The sequence below is a fragment of the Triturus cristatus genome, chromosome 5_1 (assembly GCF_964204655.1).
Source record: "Triturus cristatus chromosome 5_1, aTriCri1.1, whole genome shotgun sequence".
NCBI classification, from domain to species: domain Eukaryota; kingdom Metazoa; phylum Chordata; class Amphibia; order Caudata; family Salamandridae; genus Triturus; species Triturus cristatus.
The window spans coordinates 390,462,972-390,489,688 of record NC_140587.1 but is presented as its reverse complement, the minus strand read 5'-3'; the positions used below and the strand labels follow the sequence as shown (position 1 = coordinate 390,489,688).

At 41.8% G+C, this 26,717-nt stretch overlaps 1 protein-coding gene across 1 annotated transcript in view; it reads right to left on the bottom strand.

Annotated features, from left to right (window-relative positions):
* Nucleotides 1-3,710: 3,710 nt before the first annotated feature.
* Nucleotides 3,711-26,717, bottom strand: part of LOC146830921 (uncharacterized) — a 250,207-nt gene continuing 227,200 nt past the window's right edge. The window contains exon 5 of the mRNA XM_085605109.1: nt 3,711-8,150. Coding sequence (XP_085461235.1) covers nt 7,987-8,150 — 164 coding nt within the window. The 3' untranslated portion in view covers nt 3,711-7,986. The remainder of the gene's footprint in view (nt 8,151-26,717) is intronic.

Below are 26,717 nucleotides of genomic sequence, written 5' to 3'. Positions count from 1 at the left end.
CTTGCATTGCTTAGACCTGGGTGGAGTTCACGTAGCTGCACTATGTGAAACTCCGCAAAGTGGTAAAAAAAACTCTACAGCACTATGTGGAGTTCTGTGAGCAGGCGGACTTGCTTGCTGTGCCCGTTTGCGTGACATTTTCAATCATACGTAATGCAAACTGCGTTCATGCGGCGGAAATCACACGCAAACAGCACCATGCACTTCGAATGAGCGTGACCATTTTGGTTTTTGCTCTGTTTAAGGTGCTGGGCTTACCTTTCAATCTCTGCCTAGTCTTCTTACTCCTACCCCACTGAAACTTTTCTACCCCATATATTTTAATAGAACCTTCGCTGTGTCTTTGTGTTTTTGTATATTAAGTTTTTTCTAATTTTTTTCATGTTTTTGTCTGAGCTTTGGTCTTCTTTCTTTTTCATTAAATTTGTTTACATTTTGTTCTTCCTTCCTTCTTTTTCCTTCTTTTTCCTTCTTGTTTCTTCTACTTTCTTCTCTTTTTCTGCCCCTACCCAATGCCATGGCAGAGCAGGGTAGTGGCAGCTCCAGGCCCTCCCAAACCAGCACCTCCCACAACCGTCGACAGTGCGGTCAGCCGTGCTGTGAAGAGGTGCAGTCAGTGCGATATTCTCAGAGGAGGCTTTGCTCGTTTGTTATGTGCAGTGCCACCTCTCATCCATCATTGCATCAGGCTTGACAGTGGGTATGCCCCCTGGGAGCGTAGGCAGTGGTGGAAGAGGGTGCGCTGGGCTGTGTGCTACTGCTCTGGGGTCCGGCGCACCCAACAACAACTTACGCACTGGTGGGTGGACATCCTGGATAGGGATCAGGACCTGCTGGGTGTGGAGGTTGTGGGGTTCAGTGAGTAATAATTATTTGTTTATTGTGTTCTATCTATGCTAAACAAAATTACCAAATAGCAAGCATGCTGCTCACACATAGGAAAGCTAAGTTTATGTTCCAAATATTATATTATGTGATCATAGAGTAAACAGGTGCTTGGTGGCGCTACCTAATCCCACTCGTTGGTGCTCGCTTGTGCTGTCATGCAGAGACTCCTCTGTCCTGTCACTAAGATATTGGTAGTTATTATTATTAGTGAGTTCGCTCATTTTCTCACTTGTCTGTGCCATCATTTTTTTGTAGCTTGTCTGTCTCCCAACCCCTAGCAATTTCCCAGTGATGTTTAGTATGAAAATAAAAAGCAGACTGAGTTTGCCTGTCAAAGGGGGTAATTTGAGACTGAGAGACTGAGATTAAGATGAGAAGCAAAGATCATTTGTTGTAATTTACTAGCAGTTCTAAAATGTAGTTTAAGAAATTTGGAAAAGGCTTAGGTTTAGGAAAATAGGAAAAGGTCCATGATACTAGCAGTACTATAGGAAATCTGATTTAGAAAACTGCAATGTTACCGTGTTTGCCTTTCCCTGCCAAAATATTTTTGTGGAGATTATTATTAACTGTACCACTAATCTTATTTTATGCATTTCTCACATTAGCATTCAGGGACAATAAGGAGGACCCAGCAAGGCAGGGGAGGGAGCTAGAGGTGCCACTGCCTCCATAAGTACTGTGTCAAATGTCTCAGCTGGCCGGAGTAAGTCCTACTGTTGTTAATATTATTCTTTCCCTAACTTTTACTGCTCCACATTTTTAGAATTATTTTTCCTTTTTGCTGTGCCTGTCTCCTAATCGTTTTACAAATTCTCTTTGTTCTATTTGTTTACCTACATTCTTGCATTATCCTAATTACTTGTTTTCTATAGTTCAAGTTACTGTACTTGACATCAAACTGCCTGTACAAGTATCTCTGTTCTTGAGCTTCCTTTCTTCTGCTTTGTCAGTAAGCTTCCCTCTCGCCTATATCTTGTGGACTGGTGGTACTGTAAGACTCAGGGAACCCATTTTCGGTCAGGTACTACTACTCTATTGTGAAGATTGCATGCCCAAATAAGATATTGTACGTATGTTTGTTGAGAAGGCTTTCTACTGGTTTTCTATTGCTTGCTCATGCTGAAACTGACGTTGATCAATTATTCTAACCCTTCATTGCGCTTCATTGATGAGGATTCATCATAGTAACTTCTGCCCCTCCATTATAACAATATGTTTTTGGTTGGCTTGGCTACCTGCCTTTTCAAACACTGCCAACCAACAAATGCTCAAAGTGATATTTTGAAAGACGATACAGTAACCAAACTGTAGTGATTTATTGTTATTGTGGTTGTATTTTGCTAAATAAAATTAAAATATGGTAATGTGTATCTGGCATCTAAATTTCAAATGTGTAATGCTTTTTCTAGCCTCAAAGAACATCAGTGCCGGAGCCGTCAGCGAGGGTGACACTGCTAGTGGAGTGGATGTGGTGGCGGCCGATGAAGGGGGAGTCCCAGCGGCTTCAGTGAGGGGTGGTGGTAAGTCAGATTGATTATTGATTGACAATCAGTAATATATACTCACTTCGAGTGTGTTGACTTGTGAATAACCCACTTTGGCAGATACAGCAGGAGTTGAGTAGGTAATGGCCTCTTCTTTTATGTTATGGGAGATTTGTAAAGCGCACGTACACTAGCAGGTCTCTTGGCGCTTAGTTTACAGCCACCACTGAAGTTGTATCTAGTTATAGGCTTGACTGAAGAGCCAGGTTTTCAATTTTTTCCTGAAACACATATAATCAGTTGTCTGTCTACTGTCGATCGGCAAGGAGTTCCAAAGTTGGGGTCCCAACATGGAGAAGCGTGAACCGGCCCATTCTTTTGCGCTTGAATCTGGGGACTATCAGTAAGTTCATTTGTGCAGATCCAAGGTTCCGTTTTGGGAGGTATGGGTGAATCCTCGTAGAAAGAAATTTGGGGCCTCTGTTTCTGATTGCTTTAAAGATACAACCTATTTTGAACATAGACCGCTGTAAAACAGGAAGCCTGTGAAGCTCCTTCACCAATGGCTTTGTATGACAGTGCCTGGGTTGTTGGAAGGTGAATCTGGCTGCTTGATTTTGGATCTACTGAAGTTTATCGGTTTGATTAATGGGAAGACCTAGGTAAATGGCAATGGCATAACCAATTCTGGACAGGATAATGGCCATTATGATTATGGTTTTTATTGTTGTTGTTAGGGTAATAAATATAGTTATAACTTATAATCCTTCAAATCTTTTTTAGGGTGTTCTACTTTGCACCACTGCCAGTTTTAGCTCTACAGCAGCCTGTTTTTAAAATTGGCTAATAGAGTATACCAGTTATGTGGTTTCCCAAGGAGCCATAATGGTGGTAGTGGCTAGTGCACTAACAGTAAAGGAGAAGGGAGGTCCCACTCCCACCTATGTGAACTCCAACTGTAGGATTAATCAGAAGGATTATTCAACGCAGGCAACTAAATACATTTAAATAAAAACTGAGTTAATGGGTTATACATATTATTATATCATAACTTTACACACAATGGAGACTGGACTACCACGCAACGAAGAATACCGGATAGTGAAAATATAATATGCAGTATGGAATTATTCAGAGCAATGGTGAGCTAGTATTTTAATTAAAACTAAAGTAGTAAATTCTCGGATCATGGAAGGGACAAAGTTAAGCGTTTACTCAACACAATGCCTGAAGGATGATGCTGATGAATGAGGTTCTTCTATATCTGAAATATCGATTACTTTTATGTGTGGGTGGGAAATGAGGCCAGGGTGGGCTATTGTTTCCTTAATAGAAGTAGAACTGATGATCTGGCACCGAGTTGATGTTGCTTTTACTTTTAGCACATCCATCCCACCAAGTGTGTGATCACTTAATGGTGTATATTAATATGTAGCCTAGCACGTGCATAATGTGATGATTACCACATAGCTTCAAATTCAAGCCAGCCAGCCAGCAGCAAACACAGTCGTTAACATTGCATTTCCCAAATCAAGTAAAATCAACACACCTCTCTCACCACCACTCTACAAAGTTAAGTAGGCCTCTTAGAGTCATCATCACCAAATGTTGGTGTCTGTAAAGTTATTAACTTCCTCCTTCTGGTAGCAGTTGTTGAATTAGTCTCCGTACCAACTGAGTCTCATATAAAATGCAATAGATCGAACTGTAGTGTAATGCTGTTGATGAACAACAAGAGAAATATTGAGTAATTTTTTGTGTAGACTAGATTTGTGTTTGTTAGCTAAAGGGACTGTTCGAGTATTTGAGGAGTATGAAGCAGAAAATAAAGCAGTGTGAACCCGGCAAAAAAATCTCGCTAAGTTTCAAAGGGGAAGGAAAAAATCCCCTTCAGTAAAATAATTGATCACTCGTTGTTAGGCCACCAACATTGTAAATCATTACAAACACAACCAAGCTTTATAGCTATAATTAAACAAACACCCAGTCTCACTGCCTGCCACCACATGAATCATCTCAATACACTCACAAACAACAATTACTCATAATATATATCAACCTTTGGTGCGTGCATGCCATTTACCTGTTCTAATTCAAGCGCGGTGACAGTGGTACATTGCCGATCCATTGTTTCACGAAACACACATTGGCCAGTCTTGTAAATCAAATAATGTGGGGCAGTCTGGTTAGGTAAATAAAGAAAGGATGGATAGACATGTATTTGAGGCATGCACACATTTGTCTCTCTGTATTTGAGGGAAATGGGAGAAGGGCTTCTTCACTGCACACTGGTGAAAATCCAATCCAGCAACAACATGTGTCTAAAACGGTGGGGCTGCATTAGTCAGTCAAACTGAAACAAACCAAATAAAATAATGTTCGCCAGCTATATCATTTTTTTGCCTTCAAAGCTGTTCCGTGATAGAGAGAGAAGGTTCAATGCCTAGTAGTCAGGGAAGTAGAGTTCGTCCTCAAACTCAGGGTGTTTGCCCAGAAGTAGGTCAGCTAACACACTACTACCATGACTTGAGTCTGACTAATCATCCTCATCCTCCTCCTGTCGTACTTCAGGTATGGTGTAATTCAGTGTTATAAAGTGCTGATTAATTTTGATCATGGTTAATCTCTTCACGTTTTGGGGTGAGAGACTGGTCCTTCTCACTGTCACAAATGCACCAGCTGCACTGAACACATGCCCAGTGGGCACACTGGTTACCGGGCAAGCCAGATAGTTTATTGTCAGCCTGTTGAGCACTGGCCATTGGCGCCTCTTCCCATACCAATACACCAATGGGTTTTGATCAAGATAGACCTTTGTTGGGTCATCCAGATAGGTATGGACCATCCTCTCAATAGTCATTGGTGCTCCACCTTGCTCGACCTCTTTTGACTTCACCTCTGCACTGGACTTAAGCCCTGCTAGTACAAAAATCAATCATATGCAGATTTTGGGGATGATTCTTTTGTTCGGGTTGTTGCTGGTGTAATTTTTGTTGGTTTTGGGTTCTGTTAGCTGACAGCACTTCCATCAGGCTCTGCGGTTGAGGGCTCCACTGCAGAACTTGCGCCCTGGAGAAATGTGCCTCTAATTCTAATCTGGCTTGCTCAGCAATTTACGTTTTGTAGTTTGAAACATACCCATCTGAAAAAGGAATGAAAGTGGCCAGTAATGGTTTGTAGTGTGGATCAAAAATTGTGGCACAGATGTAATGTTTGGATGACACAATGTCTCTTTGCACCCTTGCATAAGTGAAGGATTAAACTTTCCACCAATTTATATGCATTTTTATGTCAACAACTGCATACATTTCAGACACCTCCTTTAGCTGTTCCTTTAGCATATGCAATAACGGGATAGCTTGGCCCATGGTACTGTCCTCCTTGCTGACTTCCTGTGTGAAAACCTCAAAAGGAATCAGCATCTCTGTTTAGCATTTGACTAGGCCCCATTGGTCCATTTCAATGCTTATGCCTTTCACAATTGCATCCCCTCTTTGCATGATATATTCATTGATCGGTCTGTACTGCTCAAACAGACGTTGCATCATGTAATAAGTTGAGTTCAAATGTGATGGCACCTCCTGTATGAGTGCTTTACCTGGCATTCTATTATCAGGTTCAATGATCTTCAGCTGTTTCCGTGCTTTAAAAGAATTGGTGAAATGAGTGAAGATTATTCTGCAGGTGGACAGTAAGTTGCTGACTCTGTCTTCTTTTTTGAGAAAGTCCTGTACAATGATGTTGAAGCAATGTGCCAAACAAGGGACTCTGAAATAGCCACCATCTGCCATGGTCTTGACTATATTACTGCCCTTGTCCATGGCAACAAGTCCAATGTTAAGCCCTCGGGGTCGCAGCCATTCAAAGACCTTCCAAGATGTTTGCAGCAGTATGAGATTTCTTCATGGCCAACATTGCTATGGTTGCATGCTTCCGAGTGCCATTAAAAATCTCAGCAGTGTCAACACCTGCATATATCATTTCTCTAACCCCCATAAAAGACATCCAGTGTGCAGTGATACACATCAGTGGCTTGGCAACTGGTCCACATGTCTGTCATCAGGTGGATAGTGTGAACAGCGCTCTGCTGCAAAGCTTGTCCAAGCTATACCAGCATATTGTGATGTAGTGCTGGAACGGCAACTCCTGCAAAATAGGACCAACTGGGAACCTTCCATTTTGGGCAGATGGCAGCCATAAAAATTCCAGTAAGCCCACCCCTTCCACAAAATAAAAAGGGAGGAGGTCCAGTGCTAACATTTTAGCCAGCTTCACTTTGTAAAAACCTGCCATTGGGTGGTTGCATTCATACTGCCCCTCCTACGAATAGTAGCCACATTTTTTTCTTTTCTGTTGCCACTGATGCAGGTGACTACTTGAGAGTAGACACTGGTAGGCTCAATGTGCGTCTCAGAGGGGCAGTCACTATATCCTCTTGACTGGTGTCTCGACCTTAGATGTGTGCCATTGCGATGTTACTGATGTGGGTGATAATATTGCACTGCTTGAAACACGGCTAATTTGCATCACAAAAATGCCTTCCTCTTCTTCACCTTCTACCATAATTGGACAGATTCCCTGGTAAGCCTTTTACCCGCTTCACCAACACTACTTGCAGTTTTTTGGCTACTAAGGTGCTCCTCCTACTGGATTGTCTGGTGTTTTCTCAAATGGGTTGTTTGGCCTCCGGTACCTTAGGTTGTACCAAGCTTACCCTGACTAAGACTTCCTCCGCAAATGGAGCATATGACAATGTTCGTCTCCTTCTTGCTAACTTTAAAGAACTCCCAAACTGAGGAGGTACAATTTCTGATGCTGGTGGCACTGCTAATGTCGGATGAACTGGGGGTAGGTGGGCGTTTTGACGTTTGCCGCTCTGCAGTACTTACTTCTACAAACATGGTTGTGGGTGTATGTCACTGCTGGAACTTTGTAAATAGGGCAGCTGACAGTGGTGATATCTGTGCCACATCCCTCAGTGCAGGTTGAGAGGGGGAAACGTCAGTCTCCACTGGGGTTGGGCTAACATCAATGATGACTGGCTCATCGTCATCCTCCTCTTCTTCATCCATAAGTCCAAGGCTTTTAGGAACTTTCCTTTTCCCTAGCCTCTAATAGCGTGTCTCACTCTAAGACTGAGGCAGGATCTAAGTGGAGTCTTGATCATCAGAAGGGGGGGCTTGGAGAAGAAGATGGTGGAGTAACCATCCTTTTTCTTGCTGGATATCAGGAAGAAAATGGATCTTCTGAAAGAGTGGCTTCATCTACTTCCTCAGACTGAAGCTCAATCTCCTGAACTGCTCATACTAGAGTGGGAACTACTATTGCTGGCTGCGGCTGTTGTTGTTCACTTATCTGAGTTTCCTGCAATGATTTGGTACTACTTTGCTAAAGAGATAAGTCCATTTCAATGTCACTGTTCGTCGGTGTTGCCGTGATTAGACCAGCTGCCTCTGTGACAGACATGGGCTTCGGCCTAAGTTGTGGTGGTTCCACTGATGTAGGGGTGCTGCTCCCACCTTGCTCCTCGGAGGCCAGTGTGTCAGGCAAATGTTAATTTTGCCTGAAAAAGGTCTGGGTCGACAAACCAGTGGTGGTAAGCTTCTTCTTATCACTGACCAGTTTCCTGGTTGCATCTTTCTTTGGAGCCATCTTGAAGCTGCAAGTTGGCAATGGCACTTCGCTGAAGAGATGTCCATGATGTGTGGTCATGCTTCACATCGAGCACAGGCCTTCTGTCTGACAGTTCTGTGGGGGATATTCTCTCTTGTGCACCTAAACGCAAACAATCAAGAAAAACCATCAGTGAAACATGGCAATGTTACATTTCAATTAGTAGTACAAAACAAACAAAATATTTAGTACAAAATATTTAGTGTGGTCACTGGTTACTTAAGTTATTATAAATAATTAACAATCCAGTGTTTGCATTTGTAAAAACACACCAACATAAACTTTCATGATGTACACTCACGACAGATTGGAAAGAGCAACAACAACAACATAGAGATGTAACTGTTTGTTTTATGTTCAATACGTGGGATGTGGCACTCCACGAGGTGCAGCTGACAAATGACACAAATGACAATGGAATAATCCTTAGACAATAAATGCTTTTGTGTGTCTATTGCAGACATAGGGTTGATTGATGCCAGATGGTATGAAAATGGGAAAAAATGCATTTAAAATACAAAATATATAATTACAAAAAATGTAATTAACATTTTTTAAAAAACACATTAAAAAAATTAAAATAAAACAATAAATACATACATAAACTATAAATAAGTGACTTTCTCGCAAGCATATAATTTATTAAACTGCTATCTCATTTCTCAACCATCCATACAAGACTATGGCAAAGGGCCACATGGGCTGGATGGACAACATGGCTGCCAGTCAGTGCCACATGGTCATCAACAACAACAACACTGAGCAAGAAGGCATTGAGAACAAAGAGAAGCCATGCAGGCATATGGAAAAAGCACACTGACTGCCTAAACAAAATGGCCACCAACCACATGGTGAAACAGCAAGCAAGGAGGCATGGCCGCAACTTAATGCTAGAAGAACAAAATATGCAGGACTATGGCAAAAACACATTGGCTGCCTACACAAATTGGCCACCAGCCACATAGTCATGACAACAAGCAGGAGGCCTGGAAAACAAAGAACACATGCAGGCCTATGGACACTGACTATACTACCTGGCCACTGGCCATATGACATGGGGTGCAAAGGCAAATGGTGGCCTATGGCAAACTGATACACACACTGGTCAGACAAAGGAGGCATGGTAACAAAGAGAACACAGCATTAATTCAGGAATTCCAAAAACAAAAATTAACAGGGTTAAAAATGTTTACAACAGCGCACATCCTTCAAAGGCTTTACCCACCTTTACACGGTGTGCAGGAAAAAGAAAACATGAAATACCACAAAAAAACACATTTTGTATTTTAGTCCAATGCCATCTGTGGCCTAAATGATGTTTCAATTCAACAGACACCACAGAAACAGTTGTTTCATGCACCCAAGACAAGTACTGGGCTTACTGGCTGGAAGGTCCATTGGCAGACTAGGCCACATAGTGAATTAAAAGATAATTGCTAATTTTGTAGAAAACATGAAGAAAATGCACAACACTGTGCTAAATTTTTCATTTACAAAATTAGAAAAATAACATGCAAAAAATAAGTAGGCCCATGCTGAAGCTGCAGGCCACCTCACCTCAATAAATTTTAAAAATCTAATAAAAAAGAAATAAGTCCTGGTACATGCCCTCTATCTAACAAACAAACCCCTTATACAACAGTTTTCTAACTTACTTGTGAAATCTCAACTACAAAGTCCTTAAATTAGGAGATGGACAAAGCACTAGGAGGAGCCTGCTGGATAAGAACAGGAAGTTGGAGACTTTGGGGCACTTCCTTCCTGTTGGAAAAAAAGTTTAAAAAAACAAAAGTACTCCTCGTACAAAATACCAACACCAACGACCCATTGGAGGAGGTTTTTTACTTCAAATCATCATTTCGGGAATATTTTAATGCTTGCTGAGGAAAGAATCTTCCCCACATTGCAGCTACTATAGATGGCCACAAAACATCTGCCGGAAGTAGCTGGCTCGGCTGAAAGACGTGTTACCCACTGAAAAATCTCGCAGGAGCTTGCGGTGGCTAGCAAATTTCATAGCGCTCCCAAACTGCTCATGGGTGAGTGCCTGGCAAGTGGCTCCAGTGAACGAAATAGGACATTTTGAGAACGCCAACAAAAAAAACTCTGCATTCTCTGCAGAATGCGGAGTTGCTGAATTCCGCAAACTCCACAAACAGAGTAGAGTTTTACGCCCAGACCTAGTATTACTCCTACTTCCAAAGTAAGGTGCTCCATCAAGGCTAAAAAGACCATAGCTCCTGGCGAGGCTACGTTGTGCTCAAAGGTCTTTAATTTCACAAAGGCTACAATGCAAAAACAGTCACAATGTCCGTTTGCTTCCAAATGAATCTACCTTCACTGTTCCCAAACACCTGATGGTAGAATGCCTGCTTTTACTAAGTACTGAGACAGAAATGCCCCCCGTATTACTCTGCAGAGCATGTCCCCTCCTGACTTCCCAATATTGTAATTTGTGATTGTTTGGCTTGAGTGCACGACATTCATGCATGTACGCTGAAAGCTGGGCTTTGTGAACACATCACGGGTGTATACATGTTATAAGAGATATAAGGAGTGTGTGCTGTGAGTAGCTATTGCTACACTGGAATCCAGTTTGGATCTCCTGTAAGTGGGTAGAGTGAATGATGTAGAGAGCCTGCAAGAAAGGGTCCTTTGAAGTGAACACAATTCTGCGACATGAAGAATAGAAGCCCGAGGACCCCTTTGAAGCATAGGGACAGTCTTTGCTCTTTCCTGTAACATTGTTCCCCAGTGGTGTTACCAACTACATGTTGTAAAGCAGCTGCTTGAAGAAGCTTGAACACCCTTTTACATTTGCTTTGGATCTTTTTGACAGGGAGCTCCCTGCCCCACCACTCCTTCCTGCAGCCACTAAAGGACAAAGACTGTGACTGGATAATTCTAGGAATACACAAAAAGTCAAGAACACAGTCCTTCTCTGCACAATTAGTATACAAATGGGCCAGACACCCTCAGTTAGTGTACAATTATTTTGTTTCTTGACAAATACCAGGGGCCCAATATCAATACATTCTGTTAAAAGACTTGTGAGCTCATGGGTTGCCAACAGCCCTTGACAGATTTTGGAACAGGAACCTAGAAGGTCTGCATGCTGCTATTAAATGCTGCCTAGAAATCACCTTGAGGAAAGGAGTTTGCTACCTGCTGAGGAGGGATACTGTAGGGACCTTTGCATGAAGGTACATCTGCCTAGAAGAAGAGGGCCATGAAGACCTGTGCAGGAAGAACAAACATTTGCCCACAGTGTCTCCGGTTTTGTAATAGTGAAGCCTTGAGACATCAATACCTTTGCAGTGTGCCCTTAAGCAACTTGATCCCTAAATCTGTGTTTGCATGTTGGCACCGTGATCTGCTCCAAGGGGGCGTAGCTTCGGGGGTGGGGATCTTTGGGGTGTGACACCTCCATAAGTAAATGTATTCTTGGCATGAGAGTTGGGTCTGGGGGCCTTGAGTCCTGTCTTCAATGCTTTTGTTGGTCCTTGTTTGACTAAAAGATTTTAATTTATTATTATTTTTTTTAATCAGGAACTTAGACAGGGCTTGTTTCTCATGTGGACAGTGTATTCCAAACTTTGGTCATCCCTCCACCCTTTGGCATACTGTTTTTTGTCAGTACATTTACGATTACACCCTTTGAATCTCACTGACTAAGCTGCTCTCCTGTCTGTTCCCCTGATTGGAAAGTGATCAATGATGGCAAAAGTGACTAGAAAAGAAGGACTCAAAGAAAAATCACATGATACCACTTGGCGCTAAGAAAATTCATAACCACTTGTGGTTGGTTTAACCAGGTGAAAAAGCTCCTGCGATGGTTTGGATCTAGAAGAAATTTCAACTGCATTTGCATTTTGTTATTGCAGACCCTCAATAATTCCCACCACGGTCAGTTTTTTAAGCTCTTCACTTATTCACTTAGCTGGTGTCATAACCCCTTTCAGAGGGCCATGGGGATGCAGGGGTTACTGGATGGAACTGGGGTGGTTGAGCTCTATTACTCTTGATGTCTCAGGTACCTGGCTTATTATGGATCCTGATCAACACTGCCAAGTACCTCTTCTGCACTTGGTTCTCAGTGGTAGCAGTGGACGAGCAGTCAAAGGCTCCTTCAGAGGGAAATGGGAATAAAGGTTAGTGAACAAGACTCATAAATCAAATAGCGCACCCTTCCAAAGCACACACACAACCAGTGCAGAGTCACTACTGCTGCATTGTGCAGAACTTCACAACTAACTGATTTGACCAAGGGGCTAGTTAAGCCCACAACAACGGAACTTTAAAAAGATGAGTGAGATTGTAGACCTCACTCCAATCTTGAAAAAACTAGAGTGACTTCAGATGACAAGGGGACTGGGTACCATTAGATATTACAATTTTGAACATTCCCCTCAGGAAAAACATGGTAATCCAATTCTTTAATCACTCACACTTAGACTAATCACAAACCAAGCTCTATTCCAGACACAGTATTCACCATAATTGCGTACCACATGAGATTGTAAAAAATACACATAGTTTCAATATAACAAGGCTGAGAGATGAATTAATACATATAACATATGTTGTCAATATGCACAGAAAATACCCTAAACATTGAATACAAATATGTACCTCACAGCCCATAACGCACAACACTAAAGACAAGGGAGAATAGTTAAGACACCAGAGTTCATCTGTTTTACTTCTGCCTATCTGCAGGAATCCATGATTTATACAGTTCCTCATGTAATGCTTTCCAGTATATGTCAGATTCTGCATATGTATACGTCAATGTTTTTTCCGTGGAAATATTGATAATAAACATCTTCTTCAGGACAGTGCAAAAGATTCAGTTTCCTACATGTTTCACAACATCTTTTAACTGCATAACTACATCAACAAGAGGTTCTCCATTATGTCTTCAGGCTTGTTCACGAAATAAGGTATTACATGAGACACTATCTTTTCCTCTTCTCAGAATTTAGGAGAACACTTTGGCCTCTGTATAAAGATATAATGCTCAGGATCTGAGAGGGCTAATCATTATTCAACTATCACGCTGTTTGCTACCACGGAATACACAAATAAAGTGTACCCGGAGCCACCTCCAAATTTTCAGATTGTGACAACTCACTCCAGCGACACAGGTTAAAAAGGACCTGTTCACTCCAACTGATCACTATACGGTATGCTGTCACCACCACTCTAAAGCTGCTGAACGCCTGATGAAGGCAGTAACCTCCCACCTCTATGAGGGTAGCACTTTGGGCGTCCCTCCCAGTCCAACAAGACCTCAATCAGTCAATCAGTGAGACAGGCCTATGTCAGAGGGCACACACATGATACATGTTTGCAGCATTAGGGATCAGGACAACAGTACAGTTGTGCACTCAGAGCAGGGGTACATATCCATTACCATGCAGAGGACATTTCCATCCCAACATCTGGGTGGTGGGCTTAAAATTTGTTAGCCCAAAGAAAATCCAGCAATTAAGATTTCCAATCCCCTGACAAGCGCAAGTGAGGGCAGCCTCTGTTGATCTTTGCCAACACAGATTTTCAGGCTCTGAGGTGTATGCCTGTGAACAACTGCACAATAGACAGCCACCCTTGCAACCTGTGGGGCCATGACGGTATTAGCACTGCTGCTTCCCAAGACCTAGGTACGCCCGCATACACCAGCAGGAGCAGCCTCTTCTCAGTCAGGCATAAGAATGCCACATTTTGTCATTTAAAAGTACTGTGTGCAAGTGAGGTTTCTGGGACCACAATAAAATGACATCCATCAGGACAGCTACAATGGTGGCAAATAAACAGCCATAGGCTACTAGTAATAACACTGTCAGGTAAACCGCCTTGGAAAATTGATAGGGGTTGTAATCTTCACCTTTGGTGTGGCTTAAAGGTGTTATTCAGTGATCTAACTATGCAACTTAATAAACCTGGGAGTAGCTCATCGTTAGGATAGGCTAATTTCCTGGCTCCCACAACTCTCATGTAGATAGTGCATACTATTTTGTCCTCTGGATGTTAGCATATTGTTTAGATATGTGCCATGATTGAAGTTCTTGTTATTTTTCAAGTAAAAGATCAAACTGCACAATGATTAATTAGCTGTCCTTTTTATGTTCTGTGTTTTAAAGCTTGTGGGAGCATTTTATTATGACACTAGAGAACCTACTCATTAGTGAAGATAACAAGGATAAGAAAGATATACAATTTGGAAGAGCTTGAGACTTTTTTAGAGGAGGCTAAGGAAGAGGAACAATTTAGACTGTTGTATTTACATCCAAGATTAAGAATGAATTGCGAGAGGAAGGATACAATATGTATGGTGAGCCCTATAGAATGGGATGAGACTGAATTTGTTTGAGAAGTACATGTGATAAAGCTTATGAAGCTAATGGAGAATTTGTGACAGGGGAAGAACCTATCATGAGAGGAATTTATTATGTGTGTGGGAAGCCTGCCTATTTTAACCTGCCAAAGAATTGGGTGAGTTCATGTTATTTAGCATTAGTTTTTACTAGAATCTCTAACGTGGAGAAATTGAAAGTGGCAGATAATTTGAAATGAGTGGAGAGGAGTTTTTGGCAAGCAGGTTTGGACATATTAGGAGTGTAAGAAACTGGGTTTTGGTTGACTGGAGTGTGAACCTTAGGCAAGCAGCAACCACAATCCTTGTCAGGGTGAGGCAAAAGTCAACCCTAAATTAGCCTGTGCTCACCCCTCTGCTAGATTAGCACAGAACAGTCAGGCTTAATTTACAGCAATGTGTAACATATTTGTGCAACACTTCAGTCAGTAATAAAGTGACAAGACCACACAAAAACGATCTCACACCAACTTAGAAAAATAGACATTTCCTTAATAAATAAAACTAGGCCAAAACAACAAAAATCCAATCAGTATAACCAGAACTAAACAATTCTAAAGGATTAGTGAAAATAGCGGCAAAAAGCACAAACTGCCAACTGTGGACATCTGGTCGCACTGGACCAGAACAAAGACTACGATGGAGCATGGGTCAGCTACAGGGACCCAGTTAGGCCCGCTTAAAAGAGTTGCTGAAATCCTGGTTTGTGGAGCATTGTGAGTATCCACATCAAAGATGTGTTGCGCAGCTGAAGAGATGCATCAGTTCTGAGATATGGTGATGCTGCCATGCGAGGGCCTACATCATTGTTGAGGATCACCATCAACGGGATTTACCACACGAAGTCTGACATCGAGGATGCAACACACAGTGAGGGCTATGCATCGGTTCCGAGGAACTGCAATGCTACAATGCAGAGTCTAAGAAACAAAAAGAAAGGTGGCTGTGTTGATTCAAGTCACTTTACTCAAGGAGAAGTTAATCCAGTAACTAGGCCTGTGTATTCATTTCACAGTTCATTTAACATAATTATTGTATTTTAACATGTCATAAAAACGAATAAGGAATAACACATAACTCATCATTGACATCATTCAAGAGTACCACACAAAATACAAAAACCGATGACAGCGCATCCTTACACTTGGTAATAAGAATGGTGCAGTAAAAAACAAGTTACTTACCTGTACACTGTGGTTCTTCAGTATTGATATCTTTTATAGATTCACATGTTTGACTCTTCCCCATCGTCATGGTGGGAGTGCCATGGTAACATAAGAAACAGCAGTAATACAATATCACCATAGACCTCCATAGAACAGAAAACTCACTTAAGTAACTTTTCAGCCTCATTTTAAAACATACAAACTTCAGCCAATACAGCTGAGACCTTAGAGTTCCTTTCTCCACAGAGCCATCATACCTCAGATTTTTAGCACAAGTGTATAAATATACAAAACCTCTGAGGTAATGAGCCTAATCGGAGAGGAGAGAGGGTTGCAAGTGAATCTATAAAAGATATCAATACTGGAGAACCACAGTGTACAGGTAAGTAACTTGGTTTTTCTCCAGTATTGAATCTTTTATAGATTCACATGCTTGAATCTGACTAGTAAGCAGTAAAAACACAATAAGAGAAAAAGAAAGGTGGTGGGCAGGCGAACCATCCCACCATGACGTAAACTTGTAGCATCATAAACCAAGAAGAAAATAATAAGCATTCAAATTTACAAACAGCATGTAAAGAACATAGATGGCTAAAAGCTGCCTACCTTAGGCAAAAAGACATCACACTGTAGCATATCCAACAGTGATATCTGCCTTTTCCAACCATCAAGGCAGTAATGCTTTGTGAATGTGTGAGCGTTCGCCCACATTGCCGCCCTGCATATGTCTGGTAGTAATGCGCCCGCAAACTGGGCTGAGTAAGTCTCCACTTTCCTTGTAGAGTGAGCTTGTGCTTTTGCCAGAAGCGGATGGCCAGCTTTCTCATGACAGAAGGAAATCATGGAGGTGACTCAACGAGCAATGCTGGCCTGGGTCAAGGCTTGTCCTTTCCTAGGTGGCGAGAAAGAGATCAGTAGCTGATAAGATTTACGGAAGGTCTCCGTTCTTTGCAGATAAAACTTTAAACAACATTTAATGTCCAGAGAATGCAACGCACTTTCCTCTGCTGAGGATGGATTAATAAAGAACACGGTAAAACAATCAGTTCATTGAGGTGGTAAGTTGGAGGCACCTTAGGTATAAAAGACGGGTTAGTGCGAAGGATAACCCTGTTCGGCAAAAACCACAGATACGTTTTTTTTATTGTGAGGGCGTGGATGTCACTCATGCGTCTGGCTGATGTAATGGCCAAGAGGAAAGCCACTTTCCAGGAAAGGAACTACAATCCGCATTTGTGTATTGGCTCAAAGGGAGGACGCATCAGTTGTGACAGAGCGGTGTTTAATTGCCACAAAACTGTAGAAGGCTTAACAGGTGGAAAAGCTCTAAAAAGTTCCTTCATAAATTCTTTGAAGAGTAGGATAGAACACAGAGAAGTTTGATTTGAGCGTCTTCTTTACCTAGAAATTGAAGCAAGGTGAACTCTTGTGGAAGAGTGAGAAAGTCCTGATTTTGCTTAGTGAAAGAGATAAGGCAGCACCTGCTCCGAAGATGATGCGAATGGATGTAATTCTTGTGAGATACACCAAGCATAGAATCTCTTCCATTTAGCTGTATAACATTTCAACATAGAAAGAGCTTGAGACTTTTGTAGTATCTTAGAACACTCCTTGGAAAGCCTCAAATCCCCAAATTCAGTGTGGTGAGGAGCCAAGCCGACAAATGGAGAGAGGGGATTTGTGTTTGAATCACTTGGCCCTGGTGCATGTATAGAAGATCCTCTTTTGGAGGGAAGAAAATCGAAGAACACTCTGATAGGCAATGCAGCTCGGTGTAACAGAACTGTCTTCCCCAACCTGGAGCAATGAGGATGATCCAACAAGGCTTTTGATTCATTTTCTGAAGTACTCGAGGAATGAGTGGAAACGGGGGAAATGCGTAGGTGAACCTCTCCGTCCAAGGAAACTGGAAGGCATCTCCCTATGAATCTTGATGAGGATGTCTGCTTGCAAAAAGAGGACACTTTTTGTTGAGGAACATAGCAAACAGGTCTAATGTTGGGTAACCCCAGGATTGAAAATCCTCCTTCAAATACTGATCGTGGAGCTCCCATTCATGGCACAGTTTGGAGGCCCTGCTGAGAGAGTCGGCCTTCTCGATGTGAATCCCTGGCACGTGCTCCACTTGCAAGGAAATGTGGTTGAAGAGGAGCCATTCTCATATTTGTTGAGCAAGAAGGTAAAGCACTCGAGGTCTCGTTCTGCCGGTAAAACATTGTTGTGGTGTAGTCCATCCTGACGAGCACTGACACACCTTTGATCCGAGGCAGGCAGGTCCTCAGAGCTAGAAACACTGCTTTGAGCTCCAGAATGTTTATTTAACACTCTGATTCCTGTTTGGACCGCTTGCCGTGAACCTGTTATTCTTAAAGGGGAGCCCCCCCATCCATCCATCGACGCATCCAAGATCATCACTAGCTATGGCACAGAGTGAATGAAGGAGAGGCCTTCTGACAGGTTGTCCTTGACCTTTCACCATGCCATAGCGGCTGTCATTGATGTTAAATGCGAACCTTGTCGTTGAATGAGCCTTGAGACTGAACCCACTGTGCATCAAGCTGCTCCAGCAGTGGTCGCAAGGGAAGTCGGCAATTAGGAATGAGCGGGATGCAAGAGGACATCATCCCCAGCGTGGACTTGTACTGCTTCACAGAAACAAATCTTTTTGTTGATAGAATCTTTGTCATAGCCAGAATCCGCATTATTCTTTCTTGAGTGGGAAAGGCCTTGCCCAGCTCTGTGTTGAGCCGTGCACCCAGAAAAACCAACTATTTGGCCAGGATAATAGACAATTTTTCCAGACTGAGAAATTTCTGCTGCTTGAAAAGACGAAGCCTTTATGAGTCAATCGTCCAGGCCTGGAAACACCTGGTGAGCTGAACGTTAAGAAGACTGCTAACGGTGCCCTGCACTTTGTGAATACCCTGGGAGCAAACATCAAACCAAATGGAAGCACATTGAATTAGTAATGGCGCCCTGCCACATTGAACCTGAGGAATTTTGGATGTTGAGGGTGGATGGGACTTTGGAAATAGGCATCGAGAAGATCGAGAGAAGCCGGAAATTTCCGTTTTTCATGAGAAGCAGAATCTTCTGAAGAGAGAGCAATCTGAAAGATTGATTCTTGATGAACTTGTTCAGCATTCTGAGGTCTATGACCTGCCTCCATTTTCCATTTTGCTTTTTGATGAGGAACAAGTGGGAATAAGACCCGCGGTTTTGCTGGTTGAGGTGTACTACCTCTAAAGCCTGCTTGAGGAGAAGCTAATTTATTTCCTTTTTGAGATCTAGACGGTGACAGAGCAGAACTTTGCACATATTTGGAGGATGCTGAATGAATTCTAGCATGTGGCCATGCTGGAAGATATCTAGAAGCCATTTGTCTGATGAAATGGAGTTCCATTTCTGAAAGGATGCAGAGAAGACGTGATCGTGGTGTAGGACTATGGTAGCAGGGACCTGATGAGCTTCATTGTCTCCTAATGGAGTCTTGAGACTGTATAGCAGATTGTTGCCTATTGTGTCCTGCTGGTCTTGAATAAGTGTGAGCGGTGTTGGACTGGAAGGACTGGTTGTACGGCTGGTAGGTACTTTGCGGATAGGGCTGGTACCGCTGCTGAAATTGCAGACGGGATAAGAATTGCCCCCGACATCGAGCCCGAAAGGACTGAAAGCGGCGCTGCTGGATATTGCTTAAGGCTTTGCCTATATCTGTGTCTGTCTTTATGGATTGTAGCTCCTCATCTATGTGCTTACCAAACAAACACTCCCCATCAAAAGGCATGTCTAAAACCTTGGCTTGGACCTCTGGACGAAAGGTGGTTCCTTATAGCCATCCCTGGTAACACAGAACCACCGCTCCTGCCCTCTGTCGAAATGCAGTGGATGAAAAGTCCATGGCTATCTCATAGAGCTCCAAAGACACTCTTTCTCACTCCAAAAGAATATCTTTTGCCTCTTTCTTTTTATCTTCCAGGAGATACTCCAACAGAGTAGAGATATCTGACCACATCTGCTGGCCATATCTCCCCAAAATGGCCATGGTATTAGAGGATCTAATGGAGGTAGCCGCCAGAGCCGAGAATCTCTTTCCAATATTGTCAAGACGAGGGCCCTCCTTGTCCAATGGGGCAGTGGAGGGAGATGCTGCATTCTTGGCTCTGCTCTGTGCTGCTTACATGATCACAGAGTCTGGCCTCGGGTGACCAATGAGGCATGCAGATGAGTCATCAGGAATCTTGTATTTTTTGTCTAGTTTTGGAATAACATCTGGAACGGAGGCAGGTGTTTTCATTAACCTCAGCCCTTCTTGCCATAGAAAGTGAATTATAAGAATTGCTCTCACGGAACGTTGAGTGCCTAGGGCAAAATCATATAGAAAACACTCTATCAGAACCCTTAAATCGACCACAGGAATGGAATGGAAGCAGGCTCCCAAAGCCCTCCTTCCAGTGACACCCAACAGCCAACAGTTTTAATGTCACTAGCAAAGGTGATAGGGGAATGGGACAGAGAAGAGACAACTCCTTTCAACTGCTGGACTCCCTGCCAATAGATCCTTCTGGTTCAATACCTTCTTCAACTCTAGTGGCTACTGCTGTGTGGAGGAATACCTGAAGCAATAATAACAAACAACATTAGCATAAGCTCAGAACTAATTCAAATATCATTAGATTTTTACTTTTACTTTCACTTCTTACCAGGCTGATTGGAGTTGCCTCTCTCCTGCTACTTCTATATTTGATAATTAGTAGTCTTTAAATGTACAAAGAAAGGACTCTGAGAGTTCTGCATTCTTCAATAGTTTCTGTGTACACTGCGTAGGACTCTTAAAGAATTCAACCTTTTTCAATGTCAATCACAGTGTTTTTTCTTGTGACAGCAGTTGCTTATGCGCAAAAAGGTACAGGGTAGGAAAGGAAGGGGAAGTAGAATTATAGGTAAAACGCCCAAAGGGAATACTATCTTTAAATCTAATGAGGGCAAACTACTCATTCGATCTTCTTCAACATGATGTCTTCTGTAAAGAGTCTGCACAATCCCGCTACTAAAACCTCCTCAGTAATATATGAGACTTCCTCTTTTTAATGTGATTCTGTGGAGTGAGGACTGCGCAAGCTCAGTTTTCCAAACACTCCAAGTCATCTTCTGCGACGACTCGGAAGATCCAGAACTGCTGAGGAAAACTGCGCAGACTCAAAGCCCTTCAGGCTTCGTCCTTTCTTCTACGATGACACGGAAGATCCGAAGCCTCTGTGGGGTGATTGCGCAGACCTGGAGCTTCTGCCATCTCCTGCGATGACTCAGAAAACCAGGAACTACTAGGAACATTTGCGCTGACTCAGAGCTTCAACTCCTCTTACCAGATGCTCCGATTTTCCAGACTGAAACTCGATATGCCGGTTGGTCCGGAACCAGCTATTACAAATTCGAAGCAGGCTCACCCTTCAGCTCCGGACCTCTTCACATTCCCTAAAGACTTCGGTTACGCGAACTCGGAATTTCGATCTAAACTAAGTTTTCTTTTGAATTAAGCTTTTAAATTCTAAAACTACTCTAAAGCTCTGGAGATTCTGTTAAACTGTACTCTCTCATTGATGTCAAAATTGAAGTGTGCAGTTTAGAACTCCCAGAGCACAGAACAAAGGAATTCCAAGAACTCATCAAATACCTTTGATATCCTAATAGAGTGGCCATCTTAAACTTCCTAACCACCATGGATTCAGGCTGTGGTTTCCCAAAGATTTATCCCTGTATGCCTGAAAAATACTTTAATTCTCCTGATAGCAGCACAGACAGGCAGGGTCCTGAAGGTGCCCCTCTCAAAGGCCGTTTAAACGGCTTAGGTTTAGAAGGATTTTGTGGATTACTCAAGGAGCATGAACATTATCTGTAGATTCCCAAGACCGATTCTCAGGCCCATAACCTTTCCAATCAATGAGATAATAAAGCTTTCCTCTTGGTCTCTTTGAATCTAAAATTCCCTTAACTTCATATTCTGATTGTCCATTTACCAAAAGTGGTGCTGGAAACTTAGAAATCCTAGTATCAACTGCACAGCTCTTAAGAATAGATACATGGAATACTGGATGAATACCTAGGTTTTGAGGCAATTTCAAATTCACTGTAACTGGTCCCATAACCTTTTCAATTAAATATGGTCCCACAAACGAGGTTGAAACGTCTTGCATTCTTTCAAACGAAGATTCCGAGTTGACAACCAAACCTGCTCTCCAATCTTATATTCCGGAGATTGTTTCCTATGCTTATCTACATGTTTCTTATAACATTCTTTTGCCTTGACTAAATTACTGACTGCAGATTTATGAAGTCTCCCTAACTCTTTCACCCAACTTCCCACTGCTGGAACCTTAGAATCTCCCTGATAGACTAAGAGATTAGGATGTCTTCCATAATTTAAAAAGAAAGAGGAATATCCTGTAGATACATACTTTGCAATGTTACGTCCAAATTCTGCCAGCAATAGTAAATCTTGATCCAAAAGAAATAGCCTAAGAAATTGTTCCAGCTCCTGATTAATCCTTTCCATTTGGCCATCGGTTTCTGGGTGAAAACTAGTGGAATATCTTACCTCGATGCCACTTTTTTACAAAAAAGCCTTTAAAAAATGTGAAATAAATTGAGGGTTTCTATCTGAGATAATAGTCTTTGCAATACCATGAATCTTTATGACATTTTCACAGAACAATTTAGCTACTTGCTTTGCTGTTGGAACTCCTTTCAAGGAAACAAAATTACTCATTTTAGAAAAAACATCGACAAACACAAGAATGGTGTTATGACCTTGACTCAAATGTAAATCTACAATTAAATCCATTGTGACCATATTCCTTGGATGAGGAGGAACCGGTAAAGGTTGCAAAAAGCCTTGAGGAGCCTATCAGGCTGATTTTCCTTTTGCACAAACTTCACAGGTCTTCACATATTGTTGAATGTGAGTCTTCATGTTAGGCCACCAAACATAACGTTTGATCAAGTCTATAGTCTTCGATATGCCCTTGTGACCAGCCAGTGGGCGATCATGACATTCATGCAAAGCTTTCCTTTGAATCTCAGATGTAGGGAGAAACAAAGCTCCCTTATAATACGGCAGTTGATTAGACAACACTCTTTCCGAATCTTGTTCACACCAAGTTTGCATTTCTTCTAAAGTCATATTCTTCCTGACTTCTTCTTCAAAATCCACTATAGAAATTGCACTAATTATTTTTGACTCAGGTATAATGGACTGCTCTTCCACCTGGTGTCTTTGCTCTTTTGTCTGGATCCGAGATAAAGCATCAGCTTTCCCAAAAGTACTTCCTGTTCGATAAGTAATGACAAAATCAAAATCAGCAAAATAAAGTGACCAACAAAGTTGCCGAGGAGTTAAAGTTCTTGCTGATTTCAAAATTTGAAGGTTCTTATGATCAGTAAATACGGTCACAACATATCTGGCCCCAAGCAAGCAACTCTTTCTCAGCAACAGTATCATTGATTACCGCAGCACTTAATTTTCTGGAACGATAAGCAACAGGATGTAGTTGCCCAGTGATCTTATGATGTTGAGAAAGAACTCCTGCAATTGCTTGATCAGACGCATCTGCTTCAAGATACAAAGGTTCTGCTGGATCTGCATGGAGCAAAATTGGAGCTGTAGTGACACTTTCTTTTAAGTACACAAAGGCTTGGTCTGCTTCTTCAGGACCACTGGAATTTGATTCCTTTTATTAATAATTTAGTAATGGGAAGAATCTTGTGGGAAAAATCCGAAATAATCTAACGGTAAAAATTAGCAAAACCCCAAAACCTTTTAACTTCTTTAACTTCCTTTGAGGAAGGTCAAGTGACAACGGAATTTACTTTTTTGGGATCCATACTTACTCCTTTTGGAGACAAGACAAATCCAAGGAATTCCACAGTGGTGGTACTGAAAACACACTTTTCCAATTTCACATATAAATCCTTCTCCAGTAGCCGAGTTAATATTGTTCATACATGTGTTGAATGTTCTTGAGGATCTTTAGAAAAATCAGGATGTCATCTAAATACACAATTGCAACTTTGTCAATAAGTTCTCCCATTACATCATTGATAAAATGTTGAAACACTGCTGGAGCATTACAAAGGCCAAAAGGCATCACTTGATATTCGAATAAACCATATCTGGTTCAAAAAGCTGTCTTCCACTCATGACTCACTTTAACCCTAATAAGATGATAAGCTCCACGCAATTCTAGTTTAGTAAAAATCTGAGCCTCTTTCAACTGATCTAACAAAACTGAAATCAAAGGTAATGGGTATCTGTTCTTAATTGTGATCCAATTTAAGGCTCTGTAGTCAATAGAGGTTCGCAAAGTTCCTTCCTTCTTCAGAATGAAAAAAAGTGGAGAGGAAACCGATGACTGTGATGGCCGGATGAATGCATTAGCCAAGTATTTGTTGCGATATTCTTTTAGATATTCGTTTTCACTTTCTGTTAAAGCGTAGCTTTGACTGCATGGCAGCACAACACCAGGTTCAAGGTCTATAGTACAGTCATATGGGTGGTGAGGCAGGAGTTTTTCAACTTTGATTTCACTAAAAACATCTCGAAGATCTTCATATTCCGAAGGTACATTCGTAGTATCAATTCAACAAATAGACTCTCCAACATGGGATAATAAAGATGCCTGGGATGGTCCTAAATTCGATTCTCTCTTGAGGAAACAATGCTCTAAACAATAACTTGATTTCATTTCTACAGTTCTGTTCTCCCAGTCTATAGTTGGATTATGGTCCGAGAGCCAAGGCAAACCCAGAATAAGCTGGAACTGTGGAGCATCTATAAGATTGAATTGGATGGTCTCATGGTGTTCATCTGACTTCCATAACTCCAAGGGTTCAGTATAACAGATGATGGGGCCTGAAGACAAATTAGTCCCATCGACTGCTCGTACTGGTTCACTTCTTTCTTTCATGAGAGCCTTTTTTCCCTTCGTTGAGCATATTTCAAATCACAGCAATTTCCTGTAGCTCCTGAATCTATCATAATTGCTACTCCAGGAATTTCTCGATCTCTGAATTTGATAGCTAGATGTAAAATAAGATGGGGCGACATTGTCTGTAAAGTATTCATGATCTGATGTGATTCTGGAGTCATCTTAGAACTCTCCACCACCAGTGCAACTTCGTCTACTGGCGGCTCTTGTCATTTCCCTTCTGAAAGCTCTTTGGCTTCTTTGGACATTCTTTTACAAAATTTCCCGACCTGCCACAATAAAGGCGGATATTCTTCTGTCTTCTCAGATCTTTTTCCTCCTTGGTTAACTGACCTCTTACTGTTCCCATCTGCATAGGCCCCACTCCCTGGGAATTCTCTGAACTCTTTGTTGTCTCTGGTCTCATTCGGTCAAATTGATAAGTATTTTGCCTAAAGTCTTTTCTCTTTTCTCCGTTTTGTTCTGATCCTCGAAAATCAATTTCCAACACCAAGTCTATTAGAGCTGCTAACTCAGTGGGCCGATTGGGAATTTGAGCTAAAACATCTTTTAAATCATCACCTAAGCCTCTGTAGAATAGGGCAGCTCTTTTCTCTTCAGGCCAATTAGTCTCCGCAATTAATTTATTGACAAGGGCAAAATAAGTCACCAACGCTTTGTTTCCCTGGCGCAGCTCCAACAGCTCATTATCAGTAGCTTGAGACACCATTCTTCTATCAAATATTCTTAAAAACTTTGTTTTAAAATGATCAAAATCATATAAGAATGGACCAATTTTCTCTTTTAAAGGCATTGACCAATTTGCAGCATCCCCACTCAGATAGCACAAAACAAATGCCACACGTGACTGGGCATCAGGGAATAAGGCTGGACGACACATAAAATGCAATGAACATTAGGTAAAAAAAGACTTGAGCTTTCTGAGGATCGCCACTATACCTTTCAGGAGGAGCTAGAGGAATAAGAGGTGATACTGTATGAACTACTTGAGCCACCGAACCTTCTGATTGCTCAGAAGGCATGGTTGTGGAGTCTTACTGTAGCAATGGAGTGGACCCTGCAATAAAATAATTTACCATTAAAGACAGAGTACTGGTTTCTTGACAGGATGCTCTAATCTCTTGTCTAAGATTCTTATGTTCTTCTCTCACTGTTAACAACTCCCTTTGAATTATTTCTTACATATCTCCCAGAGATTTTAAACTAATTCCTTCTGCCATTCTGTTCAGGTGGAGCTATTCTAAGTGGGCACTTCAATCTGTCACAATCCTTAAATCTCCACAGGAAAGGAATGGAAGCAGGCTCCCAATGCCCTCCTTCCAGTGCCACCTAGCAACCAACAGTTTTATGTCAATATCAAGGGGAAAGGGGAATGGGACAGATAAGAGACAACTCCTGTCAACCGGTGGACTCCCTGGCAGTAGATTCTTCTGGTTCAAAACCTTCTTCAATTCTAGTGGCTACTGCTGTGTGAAGGAATACCTGAAGCAATATAACAAACAGCATTATCATAACCTCAGAACTAATTTCAACATCATTACATTTTTACTTTTCCTTTCACTTCTCACCAGTCGGATTGGAATTATTTCCTCTCTCCTACTACTTCTATATTTGGTTATTAGTAGTCTTTAAATGTAAGAAAGGACTCTGAGAGTTCTGCGTTCTTCAATAGTTTATGTGTAGACTGTGTAGGACTCTTAAAGAGTTCAACCTTTTTCAATGTCAATCACAGTGTTTTTTCTTGTGACTGCAGTTGCTTACTCACAAAAAGGTACTGGGTAGGAAAGGAAGGGGAATGAGAATTATAGGTAAAACGCCAGAAGGGAATACTATCTTTAAATCTAATGAGGGGAAACTACTCCCCCGATCTTCTTCAATATGATGTCTTCTGTAAAGAGTCTGCACAATTCCGCTACTGAAACCTCCTCAGTAATATATGCAGACTTTGTCTTTTTAATGTAATTCTGCGAAGTGAGGACTGCGTAAGCTCAGTTTCCCAAACTCTCCAAGCCGTCTTCTGCGATGGCTCAGAAGACCCAGAACTGCTGAGGAAAACTGTGCAGACTCAAAGCCCTTCACGCTTCGTACTATCTTCTATGATGACGCAGAAGATCCAAAGCCTCTGTGGGGTGATTGCGCAGTCTCG